This window comes from Pygocentrus nattereri, chromosome 10 (assembly GCF_015220715.1).
Source record: "Pygocentrus nattereri isolate fPygNat1 chromosome 10, fPygNat1.pri, whole genome shotgun sequence".
NCBI lineage: Eukaryota > Metazoa > Chordata > Actinopteri > Characiformes > Serrasalmidae > Pygocentrus > Pygocentrus nattereri.
The window spans coordinates 40,877,719-40,902,363 of record NC_051220.1 but is presented as its reverse complement, the minus strand read 5'-3'; the positions used below and the strand labels follow the sequence as shown (position 1 = coordinate 40,902,363).

The 24,645-nt window shown below is 41.9% G+C and overlaps 1 protein-coding gene across 2 annotated transcripts in view; it reads right to left on the bottom strand.

Annotated features, from left to right (window-relative positions):
• Positions 1 to 4,412: 4,412 nt before the first annotated feature.
• Positions 4,413 to 24,645, bottom strand: part of txndc16 (thioredoxin domain containing 16) — a 39,666-nt gene continuing 19,433 nt past the window's right edge. Inside the window, exons 14-19 of one of the 2 annotated variants that reach the window (XM_017721602.2) lie at positions 19,715 to 19,848; positions 17,412 to 17,496; positions 15,199 to 15,337; positions 13,810 to 13,979; positions 12,565 to 12,755; positions 4,413 to 6,922 (exon numbers count right to left, since the gene is read on the bottom strand). In XM_017721602.2, the coding sequence (XP_017577091.1) occupies positions 6,702 to 6,922; positions 12,565 to 12,755; positions 13,810 to 13,979; positions 15,199 to 15,337; positions 17,412 to 17,496; positions 19,715 to 19,848 (940 nt within the window). In that variant the 3' untranslated portion in view covers positions 4,413 to 6,701. The remainder of the gene's footprint in view (positions 6,923 to 12,564; positions 12,756 to 13,809; positions 13,980 to 15,198; positions 15,338 to 17,411; positions 17,497 to 19,714; positions 19,849 to 24,645) is intronic. The other variant, XM_017721603.2, reaches the window with a different exon arrangement.

Below are 24,645 nucleotides of genomic sequence, written 5' to 3'. Positions count from 1 at the left end.
ACCTGGAACATGTTCCAACACAACACCATCACACCATCACCACTCTCAGTTACGGGAAGCATTACTATTACTACTATTACTATTGCTACTATTATTACTATTACTATTACCATAACCACTGTTAAAAGCTCGTGCTTGGCATTATTGCTGCAGTGTCACTAATACTGGCACACATGTGATATGTGATATAACCTGATTAGGCTTTTCCTCTTAGGACTCGCAAAAACGGTAGCTGGACAAAACGGTAGGTCACTTCTAGCCATCAAAACTTCAGAACGGTAATAAACGGTAATAAATCCTGTTATTATTGCTCTGCTGTTTGGCCTTCCTATTCCAACAAAGGGTTGCAACAGCGAACCTCAGATCACTCGTCACACTCTGCCTCACTGTCTAGAGTGATTTCATCTACCTGTGACCGTCCATCATCTAGGAGTCCAGCCCCAAAATCACCCAAACCCACTCGCTACTGTTACATGACATATGAGACATATTATTGTGAAATTTATTATATCTGGCTCTTCAGTTGACATTGATTTAGAGGATTAAAAACATCTGGTACTAAATACGCAACTCAATTTGTATTTAAAAATAAAGCCGGTCTTGCTGTGTATCAGTTTTAGCACTCAGTCTGAACCCAAGAAAACAGAAAATCTATAAAAACCACGTCCGCGTATGCTAATTGCTTATTTTTGCTCATAATAACCGATAAAATTAATGAATGAAAATTATTGCACTTTCAGCTCACAGACTAACATTTTCTGAAAATGTATCTGAGGTGCAACTTGCTTCTAAGATCTCTATAAGCAGATTTAGAAGGTGCTAGATACATTTTTGAAGAAAAATGACCCAAATTAGAGATTCTGTCAGCATTTACATGTAAAATAACGGCATATCTGAGCAGCCCAGGGCCTCCTGAAAATTCATATGGCATGCGTGAGTGTTTCATTTAAATACGCCATAACTGTAATTGTAATTTACCCAAAATGCCAAACAAATTCGGTTAAAACGGTACGTTTGCAGAGAATATGATCATTTCATGTGTTGAAAATGGCTTTAAAAACAAGGTGTTTCCAAACATTTGAAGTGCACTCTGTACATTTACAGTGTTACAAACCTCCTGAGGTCTGTGGTCTGGACTTGAGACTCACAAGAAGAGCTCATGATTTAACATCACCATCAAACACCGGCACTTCCCATGAGAAAAAAAGTCACTCTAGTAGATGTTACCATGTCAACGAGCATCACTTTTTATTCTATTCCGATCGAGCTATTAGTCCGATTATTAAAGGATTATTAGGCTGCATGTAAACGTGGCTACCTTAACTACAAACTGATAAACATATAGAATGTCTTTAACAAGCTATAAATATAGGTGTTGAATACAGAATGGCCAAAAAAGCACCAGTGTTAGCTTAGCTACGAGAAATCCTGTGGAAACACTAGCAGAAATTAGCATTAGGCCTGACTCTGCTGACTGAGCATAAAACGTTTGCACACACACACACACACACACACACACACACACACACACACACACACACACACACACACTCTACATTAACCCTTAAACGTCTGAACACTTCAGATCTGATTACAAACTCAATGACGGAAGATTTACAATCAGTTACATTTACATTTGATTTACGATCTGGGTGAACACGTCAGGTCTGCACTTCTGATGTGTTTACAAGGAGAAACAGAGAGAGAGAGAAAGAAGAAGAGGAAGAGAAAAGTGAAAGAGTGAAAGGGAATGAAAGCAAGCAAGAAAGAAAAAACTAAGAAAGAAAGGGACAGAATTAAGGAAGACTGAAAAAGAAAGAAAACAGAAAAAGAGAGAAGGAAAAAGAGAAAGAAGGAAAGAAAGATGAACAAAAACAAAAAAAAGAGTATAGAAGAAAAGAGAACAGATTGCGAGAGCTGGAAGAAGAGTGAGACGGAAAGACAGAGGGAGAGAGACAGACAGAAAGGCAGGGAGAGGTCTGGGACAGTCAGTCTGATAGAAGACTGGCTTCTACAAAAGGACCACAGCCCAAAACTCCCGCAAACTGCTTGAAGAAACTCGGACGTTATGAATGGCCTTCATGGTCCTCGGACTCCAACACCACTGACCATCTGTGGGTACATCTTAAACATGATGCCCCTGTGAGAATATTGCAGAACTGGAAGGAAGAAAGCGAGTGAACATCCCTAAAACGAGTCACGACTCCTAGACTGGTACAAGAGGCGTTGGCATGCCGTGACGTATGTGTCTACATATGCTGATAAAATGAGCCGTTTGACTTACACGCTGAAAATAAGCTCACATTAAATAAACGTATTGTGTTGTCAGTAGCCTCTTAAACTCCTTGGGACCACCGGTGGGTCCAAACCGCACTTCATCATGTTCTTCATAACGTTCATATTCCATAAGCTCCATTCAGAAGCTGGGCGTCGTGTGAGGCTGTAGCTCTTCTCTCCAGTCTAATAGACGGTGACGTCATTTTAAACCCTTATAATAAAAGAAGCTGAACTCAGTTTGTTTTTCTACTGAAAGTCGAGCCGTTTTTCCCCAAATCTGGGCTCTAAACTATAAACAGACGGCGTCTCTTCAGTGATCTGCTCTGGAAACATCACTTTTAGAAAACAACACAAAGAGCCTCTGAGATTTTTGGCTCTCAGCAGTGAATTGTGAGCGCGTAGTGATATGTAGAGATCATAAAACACACGTTCTGTTCATTTGAGGGGCTTTTACAAATAAATAAATAAAATAAAAAACTTATTTCATGCAGTTACTGAATAATTTGACCTCACGATTTGGTCACATAAATTCAGATGGACAAACCAAAACACACCCCAGAGAATAAGAGGTTAAGTAGCTGGTTTACATGCAACAGGCGAGAAGTCAGTTCAGTCTTTTAATGCCATAGTACTAGTACTGATCCCCCGGCGCCCTAGACAAAACATTGGGTGCAACATTGTGCATTTGCAGAAAAAAGTAAACACTGAGACAAAGATCAACAAAATAGGTCATTTGTGCAGAGGCGTCCAAACTCTACGTTCTGAGACGCTCACCGACACACACAACCTCATCGGGGCAGGTCTGCAAGGCTGCAGCGGCGCGAAAATACAGCTTGGCTTACGAGTTTAATGAGGCCTAGCAGACCAGATACTGCTTTCAACAGCAAACAGGGCATCTGTTCTCACCGACGAGCTCATATGAGGGAATTAATCAAATAACCTCGAATGTGTCAAACCAGGGTTGTAGTTCACTTGCACTTGCACTGCGTTTGTGGGTGGCTGGCCGAGCAGGTCTGATTCCTGCCAGCTGCACATCTGTAACTCCTTAGACTTGAGAGAACAGAGCATAATAAGCTTCCTCTCACTGACGGAATTTACTGCTCCCAGTGAGTGACAGTCTGTAAAGTTACATTAAAAAAATCCCCATTAACATCTGTGATAGTGAGGAGTTCCCACGCTTACCCAGACTTCGTATTCCACCCGCCACAGAGCTTCACAACAGCCTTATCAATCACTACTCTTGAGAAAATAGATAAATCTGATCTACAACTAAACTCACGACTGGCAGGAGTGCATGGCGTTTTAACAGCCTGGACTGTGTTTAAATAATCATAAGTTATTGTCAATTGTTGTCAATAATATCGGAAATAATGGTGAACCTTCACAATAACCTCTGCTGTCCCCAGACTGGACGCTTTGAAAACAATATTTTGTTAGGAAACAGTTTCTACTACATACTAAATAACATAAATGATTTTTTGTTTACTGGGAAACGTGATATTCAGTGTCCAGTATACTGTACAATTCAACTTATTAGGCCCATGAAAATACACCGGTCAGCCATAACATTCTGACCACCTCCTCGTTTCTACGCTCACTGTCCACTTTATCAGCTCCACTTACTGTATAGCTGCACTTTGTAGTTCTACAGTTACAGACTGTAGTCCATCTGTTTCTCTGATACTCTGTTACCCTGTTCTTCAGTGGTCAGGACCCCCATGGACCCTCACAGAACAGGTACTGTTTGGGTGGTGGATCATTCTCAGCACTGCAGTAACACTGATGTGGTGGTGGTGTGTTAGTGTGTGTTGCGCTGGTCTGAGTGGATCAGACACAGCAGTGTTGCTGGAGTTCTTAAACACATCAGTGTCACTGCTGGACTGAGAATAGTCCACCAACCAACAGCGTCCTGTGACCACTGATGAAGGACTAGAGGATGACCAACACAAACTGTGCAGCAGCAGATGAGCTGTCGTCTCTGACTTTACATCTACAAGGTGGACCGACAAGGTAGGAGTGTCTAATAGAGTGGACAGTGAGTGGACACAGTGTTTAAAAACTCCAGCAGCACTGCTGCGTCTGATCCATTTCTTGTAAGGCTGAACTTCAGCATGTTTTTTGGATTAACGGTCAGGTTTGTTGTCCTGAGCTGTAGCAGCAGCGCAGGAGACTGAGCACAGGTTTAATAAGGACTGTAATTAGCACAGGCATGATGTCACTGTTTCCATGGCAGGAGGAGAACATCACAGAGAGGGAATTGTGGGAAAGAGGTAAGGACTCAATCAGTAAAACCAAAACCCTCGTCAGTACATATACGATCCATATGCTGATGATGCACACGTGCTGCTCCTAATCACGGACCAGTACAGACTGCGCGTGGAGTTCCCTGAACTACTGGCAAAAATGAGGCCTGGAAACACAGACGTGATCCAAAACATACATTTGACCAAAATACTTACATCAAGTATCACATAAAAAGATTTATTCTTGCGTTTCACATCACTGTGGATAGGCGCCGCCACCTTGAGGGCGGAATCAGGGAGTGACTGCGCTGCCACGCCTTCGATCAGCTGTGCTTTGTGACTGATTCACCTGTAAGACGTGACAGAAGCCGAGAGACGAGAGACACACAGACCTTTAATTCAGCGTTTTCAGGCTCCAGGCCTGGAGCCTCTGCACTGTACAGTTCAGTGTTTCTCTCTGCTGTTCTCACCTCGTTCAGCTCCAGACGGGATTAATCAGCTGATAATATCAGGTATTTTAACCAGTTATGCAGTTCAGGGGTTTCAGGACTGGAGCTGAACTCTGAACTAACTGCACCAGCAAACTTACAGAATCACGTCTGTCGAAACACGACGTGGTTTTCCGAGCCACGACATTCAGTCTGATGTGTAACGTTCATGTTTCTCCAGAAACACAGTAAAGTTATACCGGCTGTCTGTCTGCAGCTCCGTTAGGGGGACGACTGTTCATCTCTTGGCTCTTAACATTAGATAAAGTGATCTAAAGGCCGGTGCTGTTCACATCTGGTTGGTTGGGACAGCGTAGTGGGTAACACACCTGTGCCTTCTATGCTGCAGACTGGAGTTCAATCCCCCACCTGGACAAGCACCTACACTATAACAACGAGAGCCCTTGGGCAAGACTCCTAACAGCACCTTCACCTGCCTGTGTAAAATGATCACGTTGTAAGTCGCTCTGGATAAGAGCCTCAGCCAAAGGCCGTAAACGAATGAACCTGTGTGAATTAGCTGGCGTCGTTTCCCTCCTATGATGACAGTGTTTTCTCCTCTTTATGAAACACCATGGGATCCTTTACCCACCCTGACATGAAGAGCCGGTGGGCTTCTGTGCTTTTAAATGCTCTGAGTGACTCTCCAGAACAGGGGGAGGGGCTGAGTATGTCAGGAACACACAAATTTGGGCGCTTTCCCACCAGTTTAAGTCGGCCAGGAGCTCAGGGGAAACTGTAAGGATCACAGCCTGTTTTATCGACTCTGTCAAGGTCACGTTTTTCTCTTCCAAAGTAAGGAGAGTAGTTTTAGCCACCTTTCACCTCTAGTTACGTCCGTGTGGAGCGGCAAAGCCAGAAATACGGTCCCAAATACGACGGGCACAACAGAAAAATCACGACCGAAACCCCGGGATTATTGTAAAGTGCAACCTGCCTTCAGGTGACGTTCACACTGCCAGGCTGACGTGACATATATCTGATTTTCTTTTTGCCTTAACGTGACACAGAACTGATGTTTTCAAATCACATCTGAGCCACTTTTATATGTTTCATGGCCTTTCGACCTCAGTGCGAGTGTCGGATCAGAACTCGTGCTCAGAGTCAGTGCGGCAGCAGCGCCAAACCTGAAGCCAGTAAATGCTGCAAAAGCATCCGAGCCTTTTCCAGTTTAATGTCGTTCTAATAACGAACAGCTGAGAGGGGTTCAGAGCAAATTATCCTGGTGACGAAGGATGTTCTGCTGGTTAGTTTGTTTGTCATTCATGACGCACGCGGCTCATGCATGTGGCATTATTGATTAAGATGGGTGAATTTTATATCATTTTTTTAAAACTCGGCCGCTCTGTACACCGTGTAAACATTCCATTTTATATAAACTATTAGAAACTTGAAATAGGAAAACTTTTTTTTCCCCCCAAAAAAACACAATCGGAATTTTTCTGTTGAGAACGTCTGTCCTTCTCTTAGAAAACTTCCAGCTCGAGTACAGAAACTTTCCTACAGTAACTGCCCTGCTCTGTTCCCCAGGTGTTTCAGCCTAATGAAGTGTAAACAACCAGACTCTTCAGAGGCTTCGGGACTCAACTCACCAGTAATAACTCCATTATCCCACCTCCCTGTGTAAAATGATCCTGTTCCAACAGGACTTAAGTCTGTTAGAGTTCAGTGAGAGAGGCTTGACGGTTTGACTCTAGAGTTCAGTGTGAGCAGGAGGTGTTTGAGGGTTAAAAGCTGTTTCTGTTTCTCCTCGTCCAGCTGGATTCCTCTCCTGCCCCCTCTCTGACCCTCTCTTGCCCCCAGGCTTTGTTTTAGGGCTCCGCTGAGCCGCGTACCCAGGCGCTTCTTCGTCCATAACAGCCAGGAAGTCGTAGAAGGGCACAGGGGGACCCCACACGGCATCTGAGACCACACCTAGAGATAAAATGAGAGAAAACTATGAGAAGATCATCAACACAGATCTACAAGGTGTTTATGTCCATATCCGGACTGCAGTCCATCTGTTTCTCTGATCTGACCCTCACAGAGCAGGTACTGTTCGGGTGGTGGATCATTCTCAGCACTGCAGTAACACTGACGTGGTGGTGGTGCTGGTGTTAGCGTGTGTTGTGCAGGTACGAGTGGATCAGACATATGGCCTTCTTTAATAAGGACATGTGAAGGACGTTTTCCTGAGTCTGACGACATTTTAAAGGAATTAAAACAAGCACCGCTCACTGCTGCTCATCTCACTGTGACTGGACTCACGCGAAGCTGGTTGTCATGGTAAGGTCGATGGTTCTCTATGCATGCATGTATGTTTGGTTCAGATTATTTGTAGTGAACATGTAAACAGAGCTTTCCATCAGATTGCTGAGTGAGAAGAAACACCTCAGTCTTAATCTGTAATCGGAATGTATTCATTCATATTAGCAAAAATCTCTGCAGTCTAGCTTTGCAGAAAAAAACATCCTCCTCATTTACGTTCATGTACTTATACATGTGCAGTGGAACATCACGGCCATAAAGACAAAATCAATGCTGGGAAATAAGTGTGTGATGCATATGGTGGAGGTTAGCGTGGTCCAGTACATCACTGGAAAATGTTCAGCACATTCATTAAAAAAAGAGACAGCGTCACTAATCAAATATCTCCATCTAAATGACCCATGAAAGGAGGAAATGAGCAACAGTACAAAGGTCAGTGGTGCAGAGAGGGCTACTGTCAAAATTTCCACTGGATTTAAAGACAGAAAATGAAACCTGCCTGTTTCCAATACCTTCAGCATCAGATAAGGGAGAGAGAGAGAGAGAGAGAGAGAGAGAGAGAGAGAGAGAGAGAGAGAGAGAGAGAGAGAGTGTGAGTGAGATAGAGAGAGAGTGAGTGAGATAGAGAGAGAGATAGAGAGAGAGTGAGATAGAGTGAGATAGAGTGAGATAGAGAGAGAGAGAGAGAGAGAGAGAGAGAGAGAGAGAGAGAGAGAGAGAGAGAGAGAGAGAAAAAGAAAGAGCACATGGGAGAGAGAAAGAGAGGGACAGATGGGGAGAGAGGGAAATAAAGAGAAAGAGAGAGAGAGATGAATAAAAAGAGAGAGAGAAAGACAGAGAGAGGAAAATAAAAAGAGAGAGAGAAAGACAGAGAGAGGAAAATAAAAAGAGAGAGAGAAAGACAGACAGAGACAGACAGAGAGAGAGAGAGAGAGAGAGAGAGAGAGACAGAGAGAGAGAGAGAGAGAGAGAGAGAGAGAGAGAGAGAGAGAGAGAGAGAGAGAGATTGGCTGTTCTTCACAGACAGCACTGATGCCCAGAATCACTAAGACTTGGGACTTATTAAAGCAGAAAAAGCTCAAATATCACAGGAAAAAGAGCAAAACCCAAATCTGCGGGTATCACAGAACTGACTGTGGCTACAAACAGCTATTTCCTGATGGATGTTCAATATTAACCATGAATGGGCTGTTTCTGCTCCTCACCTCAGGGGTGTCCAGTCTAATCCACAGAGGCCAGGGTGGCTGCAGGTTTTCTCTACAACAAAGCAGGAGGTCTCCAAGCATTTCATCTGATGACTAAGACCAACTGATGAAACATGCAGACTCAGGGGAGCTCCAGCTTATTTGATGTGAAAACTTGCAGCCACACTGGCCTCTGTGGATAAGACCGGGCGCCCCGCTCCACCTGCTGGTTTTATGTTAAAGAATATTAAATATTACTCTGAAAAGAAACCTGTGTCCACTGCATCGCCTTGCTCTAGTCTGTTGAACATTTTCTAACCAAAAAACAAAATAAAAATAACATAATATAAAAATCAATAAAGTTCAATTTTATAAGTTACCTGTATTTTACTGAGATATTTTCACTTAATCAAAACAACCCAACTGCGGGATGATCAATGCTACCTGGATTGCATAATTAAAAATATAGGATTCATGGAAATTCATTCAAATTGAGATCTGGCTGTGCAAATGAACTCATCAAATATAGCGCGGTGTCAGCCACAGCTGTGTGATGTTACTGATACTGGAAAAGGGAAGGCGGTGGAGTGGCTTCTCTGTGTTTCATGAAATAAAAGAGCAAAGACTGGACGTTCAGATGTGTGCGTTGTGAGTAAGCAGGTGAACGGTCAGCGAGGTGGGTGTGCAGACTGCAGGTCACTCTCTGGCTCTGAAACAGATCCAAGAGCTCTCTGGGGTCCCGGCCTCACCCATATTTTTAAACATAACGCCCAAAACATCCTCGCAGCACGCCACACATCCTGCAAGCCCTGCCAACCGACAGGAAGGTGTACAGAGTCGGCCGTTCGTCTGTGCCAGGATGCAGCGTCTGACACTATTGCAGTGTAGAAGTGTTCCGAGTGCAGAAAAGCTTCAGCGGACAGGCGTGTATTCTTTATGAAGGTGGGATCAGTTTGTAGAGTTATAATGGATTTTATAAAAAGGATAGTTCTGGTCCTAAAATCTGACTGGCCACAGCTATGACCGCCTGACAGCCACTGAATTGTGTGTCACTGTGGCACGGTGTGGGAATCCCTTGTGCCGTTAATGGAATAATCTTTGACTCTCATGCTGCTCGCAGGGACCACCGAGTGTACTGACGAAGTAAGAACCCGTTTTTTGTTTAAACTGAGGGGCTGACAACTTATGTTCTTAACTAGAACTGGGCTGGCCAGCTGGCTGACAGGCTAAAAGAGCCAGCAGCCTAAACAGCTCCATCATTAATATCACAGGCCTGAATTAAAGCCCTGACGGTCTGATTTACTGTAGAACTGCAGTAGAAAAGCCTAAAAGTGTCACTTGAATGTTTTTCACACTTCAGATGTCTGAGTTTCAGTCAGAAGTCACGTCAAACCCAGGCTGACTCCCAAACGGCTCTGTACTCCCTAAATAGTGTTCTAGCTATGAAAGTTTAGAAGTTCTAGCCTCTGCAGTCAAACGAGTGTGGATGTTTCTGACTCTTTCTTATCTGTATTTTGCTCTGTTGGGCTGCAGGATCCAGTATTTAACCTCCTATGTAGTGCACTATGTAGGGAGCAGGGAGCCGTTTGAGATTCAGCCCCAGCGTGAGAAGTGGGCCCCGCTGGATTGGTGCTAAATAAGACTCTGTGGTGATCTGGTGACCAAAAAGTGCTTATAAAGTAAAAGTTTTAGCGTTAAACAGTGCTGGGTTATCATATGTTCATCGTTACACGACAAAAGGTTAAAAAATTCATTAAATGACCGCCACATAGAGCGATGGGGGAACTGAACGGTCTCATTCAGCGCCAAGGTTGCTTGGCCATGATACCAACCTCTACATTTCTTGGCGGAACATTTGTTTATTTCGGTTATTATTAATAATAACATTCACCGGACAACCAAAATCTGTTTGTTGTCTATTGTGCGTCAACTTGTTTTGTAGTGATCACTGATGTTTAGCACAACATTTGAGCAACAGTTTTTGATTCACAGCATCCGAATCGCATGTAAGCAGCTGTTTGTACTTTGCTGGCATATAAAACATAAGAAATATTTCATGGGAGGGCAGAGTGATTCACCCACGGCTGTAAAAAAGACCATCTGAAATGTCAGACGGATGAAACTATTCTCCTGAACTGCAGAGAGCTGGCACGCCGAAACTGAAAAGGGCCCCGTCCCTGGAGTCGGAGCAGATTCAAGGAAGTAACTGGCAACGATCAGACACAATTAAGGGATATGGTTACCCCCGGCCTCATAGGAAGCAGATGGAAGATGCTGCTGAGAAAGCGGCTCAGGTTTTTTGACAGTGGCGGCGGAGAAACTGTAAACGGGTGAAATGGAGCAGAGGGCCTTCAGGGAGGAGAGAGCAGAGTGGTATTTGGATCTGAACCAGCCACAGCTGACAGACAAGGCTGAGTAATGCTGATGTTTCTGTACCACAGTGAACAATGGCGATTGTATTAGCTGGTGCATGATGAATGAGGGCAGAGAGATGAGTGAATGGACGACTGCGTTTCTCGAACTTTCTCAAGAGCTGCGGATGACTGACCGCTGGCACCGAGGAGGGAAGTGAAACACCTCTCCTCCAGTGGCCAGCTGTGAGCGCACCAAAGCAGGTAGTGGAGGAACAAACCCGAGATAGGCCTCTAGAACTGACCGTCCAGCAGGAGTCATCTGCGGATGACTGACCGCTGGTACAGAGGAGGGAGTAGAGCACCAACTAGCACTGCAGAGACAAAAACTACAAAAAGGCATGTCCTGTGAACATACTTTGAAAAAGGACCGTTTGCATTGCACTACCAAGCATCATCACCGAGTAACTGAAGGAACAGTCCACCAGAAAATCTCATTTGCTTCATTTTACATCAAATATAGCCCAAGTTTCGCATCTAGTTCCTTAGACTAGCACTGGACCTATGAAGCTGAAGGAGTTAACAAGTGAACAGAATCCCACCAACTGGCATCATGATACTTGCCTAAATCATTCAAATTCACCTCAAACTCTGTTGTTAAAGAAACAGAACAGGCTGGGCCTTTCTTCAATTTCTTCCTTTCCTTCTTTCTTTACTCATTTCTCATCTTTCTTGCTTCATTCATTTCTTCTTTCTTTCTTTATTAATTCCCTCAGTCATTTTTCCCCTTCATTTCTCCTCCTTCCTTGATTCCCTCAGTATTTCTTTTTTCATTGAGGTGCTGAAGGAAAAGTCCATCAAAAAAAAAATCTAATTTACTTCAATTTACATGAAATATAACCAAAGTATTGACTATACAGTAGTCCTGTCTCAGAGGCAGACACGCAGCTGAGATCAGCTGTCCCGCCTTGAGATCCCTCGAACGCGGCCGAGAAACGCATCCTTAGTTTGTGAGAAATCGGAAGACTCCTTCCAGCTCGACTGAGTGCGAGTGAGCGCTGAAGAGGATATGAGCGCTAGGAAGATCTCTCCTACACTGACTGCAGCCTTTCACTTCAATATACCCTCTACAGATGGACTAGAACCACAGCCAGTTCATAAGGAGCCTGGCCACTTCTTATTTCCTCCATTGTATCAAAAACAGAGGGTCGCCTGTGAGTGAGTCCACAACGAATGGGGGGTGAACGGAGCGAAACGGCTAAAAACAAACAGTTAAAATAGTCTCTAATCACTCGTCCAGAACTTTCCTTTCATTTCAGACAGTAGAAAGATGGACTTCACTGAAAAAGCAAAGAAATCTCGCCTGTATTTTTCCTTTTATCTACAGTAAACGGGTTTTGGGCAGCAGGACGCTAACATTACTGCTACTAAATGCTGATTGGATGGCGAGCAGAGCTGCTCATTGGCTGTTTGCACTCACTGACGTCATGAACGTAGATGAGGCGCCATTGTAAACACCTATAACTCGAGTTTAAAAGCTCTTAAAATAGAACAGCAGTGTTAAAATGTTTTATGCTGCTCTGTGTTCAGGATATAATTGTATTCTTTTCCGTTAAAAACGTAAAAGCATTTATAAACTATGATTTTACTCACAATGTCCATCTTAACCCATTCATTTTGGACTCGCTCGGGAGCGCCCCCTAGTGTTTCAGAAACCCAGAAGACATTACAGAGTGGTAATTCTCATCTATACATGTTCTCTGGTATCACCGACCTGCAGGCTGCTCCTGGCCATCGTCTATTCTCTTCAGCCACTGGACGATGGTCCCGGCCAGCAGGGGGCGCTCTGGTGGGAAGTGAAACACCTCTCCTCCAGTGGCCAGCTGTGAGAGCACCAAAGCAGGTAGTGGAGGAACAAACCCGAGATAGGCCTCTAGAACTGACCGTCCAGCAGGAGTTCGACCCCTACAGCAGATACACAACCAGATCGATTAAAAACACTTTGGCATCATCTTCACACACGACGCTGAGTAAGTTCTCACTCAGATCTCACTGAAACGAGAGGAGATGCTGTGGGATCTAAGCCTTCAGTCCAGACCTGACGAGCGTCCAGTAGAAGATCTGAGTGTGAGGACGAGTTATTATCACGCAGGTTTTTTAAGAAAGAAAACAATCCTTTACATTTTTACTGTTTCTGTCATTTTTAACGTCTCAAACCTGCCCACACAGAACCTCCTTCCTCCTTTCTTCCTTCCATCCTCCCTTCACCACCTTCCTCCTCCTCTTTTCTTCCTTCATTACTTTCCTCTTTTCCTCCTTTCTTCCTTCCTTCATTCCCTCCATTTTTCTTCTTTCCTTATTTCTTTTCTTTCTTCATTCATTCATTCCTTCAGTCTTTCTTTCTTAATTCATTCAGTCCTTCTTTTTCCCTTAATTTCTCCTTTTTTTCTTTATTCTTCCTTCCTTCCTTGAATCCTTCAATTTTTTCCCTTAATTTCTTTTTCTTTTTCCCTTTATTCCTTCTGTCTTTCACCTTTCTTTCCTTCCTTCCTTCCTTCCCTTTTTCTTACTTCATTTCTGTTGCCCTTGCATTCTTTTTACCTACACTTCTTGTCTTCCTTTCTTTCTTCCTTCTGTCCTTTTGTCTTCCTTCCTTCCTTCCTTCTTCCTTCCCTTTCCTCTTACTTCATTCCTTTTGCCCCTTCTCCATTTGGCTGATGCTCTTGTCCAGAGCGACTTACGGTTTGATCATTTTAACAGAGGTAGGTGAAGGTGGTGTTAGGAGTCTTGCCCAAGGACTCTTATTGGTATAGTGTAGGGTGTTTACCCAGGTGGGGATTGAACCCCAGTCTACAGTGTGGAAGGCAGAGGTGTTACCCACTACACTAACCAGCCATGTTAATATAGTAATCTACGTTAATCTGGTAATCTAAACATTCCTCCATTACTAATATAATCATTAGTGACACTCCTGGTTGTAATTAACGTGCTTGCGCTATTACAGATGACTTGCTCTCACAGGTGGATCCAGCAGGGCAGTGATGAGTCCAGCTGTCTGGTGCTTTGTGCTTTTTGGATCTCCTTCAATGACTGGTCAGTCTCTGTACTCTCCTCTGCCCCGACAAACAGCAGCAGCAGCGGCTTCTCCAGCTCCAAATACCACGGGAGGTTCTCCACGGTCAGCTCAGGCTGAGCAGAGCGAGCAGAGAGACGAAAGATGAGCTTCTGATATCAGATTTAGGACAGGCAGAGGAATAAACTGTGCTGTGAAACTGTCAACTGAAGTTAATCCTGAAAACGGCCAGTGACGATTTATACTGTCGTTTGCGTCAGAGGAGAACATGTGAAAGCCTCTGTCTCTCTTCTCTAATGAACTAGAGGTAACATGAGGAGTAATAGGATAAAATGCTCTGTCTAAAGTTATCGCTTCACTACAATAGACCTCCTTTTCTCAGAACTACATCAAAGCAGTGATTCCCGTTTTTGTCTCAACTTCTAGTTCAATCATGGCTGATTCCTTAGCAACGTCAACATGTGGAAAAAAGAAATACCATCAACTGATGAGGACATCAGGCTTTATTCAAAAGACTTAATTAGAGCTTTAAAGACTCTACTGGAGCTTGTCATTCTAATCCAGTATGAATCTGCAGTGTGTGTAGTTTTACAGTCTGACTGTAATAATTGTGGAGTGATTTTAATCCAGTATGAATCTGCAGTGTGTGTAGTTTTACAGTCTGACTGTAATAATTGTGGAGTGATTTTAATCCAGTATGAATCTGCAGTGTGTGTAGTTTTACAGTCTGACTGTAATAATTGTGGAGTGATTTTAATCCAGTATGAATCTGCAGTGTGTAGTTTTACAGTCTGACTGTAATAATTGTGGAGTGATTTTAATCCAGTATGAATCTGCAGTGTGTGTAGTTTTACAGTCTGACTGTAATAATTGTGGAGTGATTTTAATCCAGTATGAATCTGCAGTGTGTAGTTTTACAGTCTGACTGTAATAATTGTGGAGTGATTTTAATCCAGTATGAATCTGCAGTGTGTGTAGTTTTACAGTCTGACAAAATCAGATAAAAACAATTTTGGTGGCCTATAGATGATCTACAGATCTACAAACGTTCTAATGATACTCACATTATGGTTAGGAACAGTTTTATGAGAAGGTTTAGGGTTGAAGTTAAGGTTAGGTTTAAGCTTAGATTTAATGGAATGTTTCACACTCCTTTTAAAGTTCCGTTGCATTTTATCGATATTTAGTCAAGTGTTGATTAAAGACAGACTGAGCATCTACAGTGAACCATGTGTTGAATTAAATCTAAATATAATTGTCTCTGAAATCCCCGTAATGAACAGCAGCTGGGAAGATCCCAGTAGAACAAGTTCGCTGAGATGAATTCACACTCACAAATGGATCCAGTGTGGTGCTTTGTATGTATGAGATCAGCTCCTGTGGTGTGGATGAATGAAGGGAATGAGCTTCACGCAGAATCCCAGGCCCACGAGAGACCAGGAGAGCAGGCAGCGTCACAGAGTGCTCTTCAGCCCTGAGAAAACACACAGCAGCACACGCTCACACCCAGCGTCCGGCCAGAGAACGCATCACACCTAAAGAACACAGGCGTGCGCAAAAGTTTAGGCGCCCCTACTCAAATGATGTTTTATTGAGTTTCAAAGTATATCTTAAGATTAAGATTAAGAGACCCTCATTAGTCCCACAATGGGGAAATTTCACCTCCACATTTAACCCATCTGGGCAGTGAAACACCACATATACTCTAGTGAGCACACACACACTAGGGGGCAGTGAGCACACTTGCCCAGAGCGGTGGGCAGCCCTATCCACAGCACCCGGGGAGCAGTTGGGGGTTAGGTGTCTTGCTCAAGGACACCTCAGTCATGTGCTGTCGGCTCTGGGGATCGAACCGGCGACCTTCCGGTCACGAGGCTGGTTCCCTAACCTCCTGACTGCCCCAAAGTATAAACAAGTAACAGTTTTTGTCTTTCAAATATGTCCAATTCAGCCACAGACAGCAGAAGTGTCCTCCATGTAGAGGATGCGTTCACTCAGAAAGATCAACAAAAAGTGTAATTTGTCTACGGGCGCTCAAACTTTTGCATAAAACTGAAGTTCGGCCAAAAACCGTACACAATTAATAATCCCCAAATAATCAGCCAAAACACTATATATATAATATATTACACTGATGATAAAACCTTACTCTCTGTTCATACCGCTCTTTTACTGAAGCCTTTGTGGTCATACTTTATATGTGTTTAATAACTGTGTAGTTACATGTGAACAACATGTGCACCAACTATGTAACTACTAATGAATTAGTCCCTGTTAGCGATGGAGTATTACGGCAGTACAGCCAATGTACTTACACACATGTATCAACTCCAGTTTTGCTTCATGTAATTACACAAGTGCATCTTAATAACTGTAACAGCCTGTTCTCTCTCATGTAGTTATACAAGGGTAATAAGACAAATGTAATTACACTGGTATTCAGAATGGAACAGCAGTTCTTTTAGGAGTTTTTTGTTCCCCAGTAATAAAAGGAAGTATCTAATAACTTAAATTAAGACATTATTTACACTGTATCTGCCAGCTTTCCTGACATTTAGCTGGTGTTTATGTTGCCAGTGCTGAGACTCTGTAACCAGTTTCAGCTTTAAACCAGTCTGTAATGAGACAGAACAGCAGACGCCCCCTTATATTAACACGTACCTCTAATAACATTTTAATTAAATGTGTTGCATTAAACCCAAAGCAGCGTCTGTATTACCACTATGTTATTACACAGTAACTACATAACTACACAGGAGCTGTCCACTTACTTTACAGTATAACTAACACTAAACGACGGGAAAGTTCCTGTGTAGAAGACACACTTGTGTAATCACACGAAGCAAAACTGAAGTCGGTCCTCGTGTAATTACGTACACCGTACGTCTGTAATCCACCTGTAACATTTACAGTTATCAGTAGTGTCGTCGTCATATGTTATTCATGTGTAACGATACAGTTATTAGAGACACTTGATTTAAAGTGGGACCGCTTTTCTTGCTCTTAGGGACTTTTCCTTGCCACTGTTGCCACTGGCGACGCTCATGGGACCTCAGACCGGGATGTTTTGTAAAGCTGCCTTGTGACAAACGCCTGCTGTAAAAATCACTACATAAAAGACTTTGAAGTGGGAAAAAAACCAGGTGGACTGCACCTGTTTTCGGATGCTGAGAAGTTTCTCAAGATCTGCATTTACGAACTTTCTTACAAACTTCTCAGCGTTTGTCTTACGAACCTTAGCAAGTTTTTTTTCTTAAGAAAGCTTTAGTGAATCCGGCCCCTGGACTGTGATTCTTACTGAGGTCCTACTGGATTCTTCTCACTGTTTACCTTAGAAAAGCATCTTTGTAATTTGTGCTATTTTATGCTGTATAACTCGCCCACGGGTTTCGGATTGACTTTCCTGCTTTAACGTGTCACATTACAGTGAAATGTAGTGAGGGTGTTTGCCGCTGCCGTTGTTTTCAGTCATCATTTACGTGTTTATAGATAAACAAGTCTTACTGGAAGTGTCAGTAACACAGCTGAGCTCTAGGAAGAACATGTACCATCTCTCTGCCTCTTCATGTACAAACAGTCCCAGAAGTGTTTCTCCTCTCAGTGACTTTGCAGCCTCTTCAAAGACGACCACATCTGGACACCAAAAGAACAAAACAGAGTACGAGCCTTGACGGTACGAAAACAAACCATAATGCACTGCACGACCCTGTTACGTAAGTGCTTTCTTCAAATTCCTCTGATTCACAGAACACGGTGGAAACAAACCGTCTACGGTAATCATTTAAAGCAGAGGTTCCAGGTCCTGGAACCTCCCTGCCCTGCATGTTTCAGTGTTTCCCCTTCACTTCTCCAACACACCTGATTCAAATAATTAGCTTATTATGCCTTTTAGGCAAAGGGAAAATGGAATTTTCTGCTTTTTTATTTAAGCAATGTTGATTTGTGACTGAACAAATGATTTTACATCTAAAAAACGTTGTTAGTGACTCGAATGCCAATAAAAATCTAAAATACACTGTAAATGATTTGAATTCCAGTGTGAATCTAAAATAAAGTGGTAATGATTTGAATTCCAGTGTGAATCTAAAATAAACGGGTAATGATTTGAATTCCAGTGTGAATCTAAAATAAACGGGTAATGATTTGAATTCCAGTGTGAATCTAAAATAAAGTGGTAATGATTTGAATTCCAGTGTGAATCTAAAATAAAGTGGTAATGATTTGAATTCCAGTGTGAATCTAAAATAAAGTGGTAATGATTTGAATTCCAGTGTGAATCTAAAATAAAGGGGTAATGATTTGAATTCCAGTGTGAATCTAAAATAAACGGGTAATGATTTGAATTCCAGTGTGAATCTAAAATAAACTGGTAATGATTTGAATTCCAGTCTGAATCTAAAATAAACTGGTAATGATTTGAATTCCAGTGTGAATCTAAAATAAACGGGTAATGATTTGAATTCCAGTGTGAATCTAAAATAAACTGGTAATGATTTGAATTCCAGTGTGAATCTAAAATAAACTGGTAATGATTTGAATTCCAGTGTGAATCTAAAATAAACTGGTAATGATTTGAATTCCAGTGTGAATCTAAAATAAACTGGTAATGATTTGAATTCCAGTCTGAATCTAAAATAAACTGGTAATGATTTGAATTCCAGTCTGAATCTAAAATAAACTGGTAATGATTTGAATTCCAGTCTGAATCTATCTTCTCTCTCACTTTGTACGTTAATGTGCAGTGTCGTGTTTGAGACAAAGACCAGGCTCAGGCAAAACCCAGTCAAGACTGGATCAAGGGAGGAAAGAAGGATAAAAAACTGCGATATTCATTTAACACAACAGAAACAACACAATCCTGGCAACCCGCATTAACTCAACTCTGCATTTTAACTGTCAGAGGCAAACGAATAAGGTTAAAGACATTTCTCTGTCATTTCTTGATCTAAACGTTGGACTCACAACCAAATGTCCAACAAAAATCAAGCCACCTTGGGAGCCACAATATTTTATGTCCATTTTATGGCTGTAAATCTGTTGCAGAAATGAATAATAAAATAACAATAAAATGTTCTGTATGTTCTGATGTACAAGTATAGGCTAAAAATATAATACAAATGAAAACTCAGACTTACTTTGCTCTGCTTTAAGCTTTAAGCTGCTTTTCTCGCATCTCCAGCAGGAAACTTTCCCTCAGAAGTAGAGCAGTTTCTTGTAAAACGTCTCTCAGCGTTCGACTTTTTACGAGGCTGAAGTCGCTTCTCATTCACCAGCTTCTTGTTTGAATTTTCCTGTTCCACCTTAAATGGTGCCTGAGGTGCCAGAATGTAACTGCTGCACCATTTAAGGGGGAACAGGAAAATTCAAACAAGAAAAAATTCAGACTTCAGCTTCGTGACTTTAGTGTTTCAGTTTCTTGTTGCAGATTAAACGTATCAGGAAACCAGCTGGAGTGACTATAAACACTAATAAGTCCGTTAGTCTCCAAATCATCGATGTCCGTCTTAAATCTCTCTCTTTGCCGTTTCGTAGCTACTAGCTGGGCGAGACTGTTGTCTGTGTTGCTATGGTGACCAGCCGTCTGCGCTGATCTTCAGGGTTAAAGGGTGAATCAGCAGTTCTACATTAACTCCAGCGTTTAAGACCATTTACTGTTAAACTGTGTTGAAGGATCAGCAGAGCTTTATTTTACTGTAGAGGAGGATTATTTTATTATTACCTACTGATCTGATTCAGCTGTGGAGGCAGTAAAAGAGCATTAAGCTGTGGAGATGCATGTTGCCGACCCCCCCGGGTTAGACTACCATGTATTTCGTAATTTAATTGAATCAGAGCTCAAAGCCAGTGGTACCTGTGTCTGCGGGCGAGTAAAGGCCGAGCACACGGACAGGGGAGAGAGCGGAGTTGGTGTTGTAGAGATCTCCTTCCAGGAAGGACAGAACCTCCGCTGAGGAGGACAGAGACGTGGGGCTCGGCACCTGAGAACTAAACATACACAGGAGCGTGAGCCGAAGCCGCAGAGCTGAAACAGACCGTCCGGGACATTTCTGCACGCTTGTATATATACACTGTCAATCATTAGGGATGTTTCATTTGGCCACAATACAGTTCCTTATTTTTTACTATATACGTAAAAATAACATAAAAATATATTAAAACACATTAAACACAAACATATTTGGTACCCTCAAGACAAAAATATACTAAATCATTCATAGCATATACTGAATAATTCATAACAGATGCTGAATAATTCATAGCAGATACTAAATAATTCATAGCATATGCTGAATAATTCATAACAGATGCTGAATAATTCATAGCAGATACTGAATAATTCACAGTAGATACTGAATAATTCATGGAAGATACTGAATAATTCATAGCATATGCTGAATAATTCATAACAGATGCTGAATAATTCATAGCAGATACTGAATAATTCGTAGTAGTTACTGACAAATATATAGCAGTGAATAATTAGCTTTATGATTAATAGCTGAATAATAATTTTATATAAATAAAAGAATTATGCACATAAAATTAATAATGTATAATTAAATTTATTATTATTACTATTATTATTACAGGATTAAAATTAGCATGTTTCGTAGCTAGTTTGCCATAATTTACCACATTTAACAGAAGCCCCACCCATTTTCTGCACTTGTTGTGATGTCAACACTCATCAGCAATCAAACCTTTCAAGTGTTTGACGCAGTTTTTAACCAAAAGAGCTTCAATGTGTGATTTTAAAAGGAGTTTGGAAATGAAAACTGTCGAATCATTCTTTAGACAGACGCTGCTCCTCATCCACTTCGATGAAGATGAAGTTCAGCGTAGAAGATAAATATACACGAACTCTCAGCACAGAGCTGAGTTCAGATGAACTAAACCTTTCTTTTCTCCGGATTTCCTTACTTAACTGAAAACGTAAGAGTGAAGTTCAACAAGATTCCAACAGAGGGCAAACTTGCTTTTTAACTACATATAATACTGGGCTTCCTCGAGGAGAGGCTTGGAAATGGCTAAACAAACACACCAACATCCAGAACATCACTAATTATTATTTATATCATTTTTATATTTATTTTTATCATTATTTATTAATATTCTATAAATTTGTTTCTTCGAATTTTAACACTTTTCCTCAGCAAATGAACACAAACTACACAAATAAAGAGATTTTGAAAAGATGTCTTGGGTGCCTAAGACTTTCTCACAGTGCTGTAGCTCTAATTCCCTCGTTCCTCCCAACAGCAGCAGCTCATCGGCTCACGACCTTCCCACATCTCGATAAACGGATATCGGCTTTCGGAGTGCATGTCTAGACGCAACATTGACATTGAATCATTATGCTGTTTTCTAAAGGATGTACATTAAGTGGTTTTTAAAAGGACTCAAGCGATAATTACCTTAACCGCTGCAATTGCTTTAACGAGTCATTACGGAATCTCATCAGGACACAAGGCTGGGAAATATGAGCATACATCACTGCGCTGCATGAAGAGCTCTTCTGGAGTTTTCTTTATATGGTTATTGTGGTGAGATGTTCATGTCATCTTCGTTTTAAAGAGTAGAAACGGGTCTATAATCACATAGCGGTTCATTATATGTATGTTTTATTAAAAACAGTTTCTCAGTAATCCGATCATAATCAGATTCTTATTATTCAAATGGTCATGTAAGCAGCACACTCTGATTCCGTAGACTGGAGTATGGCCTAGAAATCCAATCTAGAAATCTGAATGTAAGCGCATGTAAACGTGTTCATCGGATTACTGACCAAGTCTGATTTTCAGCAGTTATCGGATTATTAAGTGTGTGTAAACAACACAGAAAAAAGAAAACCTTTTAGAAAATGGTGTATCATAAGTTTTGCCTCAAAACATTTTGTTTCTGTTCAATGTTGTAACTGAAAATGGAAATCAGAATGAAAGAGCCTCCTAACGCTGGACCTGAACGCATCTCAGTTTGAAGCCATTATTAATGTAAAAGTGGGATAAGTGGGAAATATTTTATATATATAAACAAATTTATACAGACTTTTCACTCCTTCACACTCCTGCTTTCCGTGCGCTGTAAAATGCTTTATTCTCGCAATACTTCAGATTTAAAATTGAACTAGTGAAAATATAAATGACTTTAATAGTTTGTACAAACCTAAAAATGATGTTTCCGTAGTAAAGAGAATGTTTCCATACAGAACCACGAACATTCGAAGAACCCTTTCAATGTGTTTACATGCACTCAAGAATCCGATCAGAATTTCTTCAGTTATCTGATTATTCAAAAGGTTGTGTAAACAGCTCACTCCGATTTCTTAGATCAGACTAAGGTCTAGAAATCTGATTAAGGAATCTGATAAAGAGGCTGGATTTTAGCTCAGTGGTCAGATTTCTCAGTGCTGTGAGCTCTCACTCTGATTTCTTTCCCATTTCTCAGTCTGAGCATGTGTGAAAACAGACGGCGGGACCAGAAATAAGTGAGCAGCGTCGCCGCGAAACGCAGCAAAACACTCTTCTAGATGATGCATGTTCATATTTCCATTGCACTTTTTGTTTTCTTTTAAATCTATGAAGTTTGAGGTTTACATCACGTTTAAGTCTCGTCTTCTTCTGTGAGTTTATTGGCTGGTTGTAAATCAGAAATCTGATTACTGTCTGACTCATGTAGACCTGGAGTTTCCCCATTATCTGATTACTGTCTGACTCATGTAGACCTGGAGTTTCATTGTTATCTGATTACTGTCTGACTCATGTAGACCTGGAGTTTCATTGTTATCTGATTACTGTCTGACTCATGTAGACCTGGAGTTTCATTGTTATCTGATTACTGTCTGACTCATGTAGACCTGGAGTTTCCCCGTTATCTGATTACTGTCTGACTCCTGTAGACCTGGAGTTTCCCTGTTATCTGATTACTGTCTGACTCATGTAGACCTGGAGTTTCCCCATTATCTGATTACTGTCTGACTCGTGTAGACCTGGAGTTTCCCCATTATCTGATTACTGTCTGACTCCTGTAGACCTGGAGTTTCCCCATTATCTGATTACTGTCTGACTCATGTAGACCTGGAGTTTCATTGTTATCTGATTACTGTCTGACTCATGTAGACCTGGAGTTTCCCCGTTATCTGATTACTGTCTGACTCCTGTAGACCTGGAGTTTCCCTGTTATCTGATTACTGTCTGACTCGTGTAGACCTGGAGTTTCCCCATTATCTGATTACTGTCTGACTCCTGTAGACCTGGAGTTTCCCCATTATCTGATTACTGTCTGACTGCTGTAGACCTGGAGTTTCCCCATTATCTGATTACTGTCTGACTCCTGTAGACCTGGAGTTTCATTGTTATCTGATTACTGTCTGACTCGTGTAGACCTGGAGTTTCATTGTTATCTGATTACTGTCTGACTCCTGTAGACCTGGAGTTTCCCCATTATCTGATTACTGTCTGACTCCTGTAGACCTGGAGTTTCCCCATTACCTGATTACTGTCCGACTCATGTAGACCTGGAGTTTCCCCGTTATCTGATTACTGTCCGACTCATGTAGACCTGGAGTTTCCCCGTTATCTGATTACTGTCTGACTCCTGTAGACCTGGAGTTTCCCCATTATCTGATTACTGTCTGACTGCTGTAGACCTGGAGTTTCCCCGTTATCTGATTACTGTCTGACTCCTGTAGACCTGGAGTTTCCCCATTACCTGATTACTGTCCGACTCATGTAGACCTGGAGTTTCCCCGTTATCTGATTACTGTCCGACTCATGTAGACCTGGAGTTTCCCCGTTATCTGATTACTGTCTGACTCCTGTAGACCTGGAGTTTCCCCATTATCTGATTACTGTCTGACTCCTGTAGACCTGGAGTTTCATTGTTATCTGATTACTGTCTGACTCCTGTAGACCTGGAGTTTCATTGTTATCTGATTACTGTCTGACTCCTGTAGACCTGGAGTTTCCCCGTTATCTGATTACTGTCTGACTCCTGTAGACCTGGAGTTTCCCAATTATCTGATTACTGTCTGACTCCTGTAGAGCTGGAGTTTCCCTGTTATCTGATTACTGTCTGACTCCTGTAGAGCTGGAGTTTCCCCGTTATCTGATTACTGTCTGACTCCTGTAGACCTGGAGTTTCCCCGTTATCTGATTACTGTCTGACTCCTGTAGACCTGGAGTTTCCCCGTTATCTGATTACTGTCTGACTCATGTAGACCTGGAGTTTCCCTGTTATCTGATTACTGTCTGACTCCTGTAGAGCTGGAGTTTCCCTGTTATCTGATTACTGTCTGACTCCTGTAGACCTGGAGTTTCCCCGTTATCTGATTACTGTCTGACTCCTGTAGACCTGGAGTTTCCCCCTTATCTGATTACTGTCTGACTCCTGTAGACCTGGAGTTTCCCCGTTATCTGATTACTGTCTGACTCATGTAGACCCGGAGTTTCCCCATTATCTGATTACTGTCTGACTCGTGTAGACCTGGAGTTTCCCCGTTATCTGATTACTGTCTGACTCATGTAGACCTGGAGTTTCCCCATTATCTGATTACTGTCTGACTCATGTAGACCTGGAGTTTCCCAGTTATCTGATCACTCAAGCGCATGTAAACGTGTTGATCTGATTACTGACAAAATCAGATTTTCTGCTGTTATCAGATTATTAAGTGAATATAGCGAAACACCCAACGAAAGGGTTCTTTGCATCTTAAAAGGGTTCTTGAGATTGATTTAGAATGTGCTGTAGACGGTTCTATATGGAGCCGTTTTGAAAAGGGTTCTT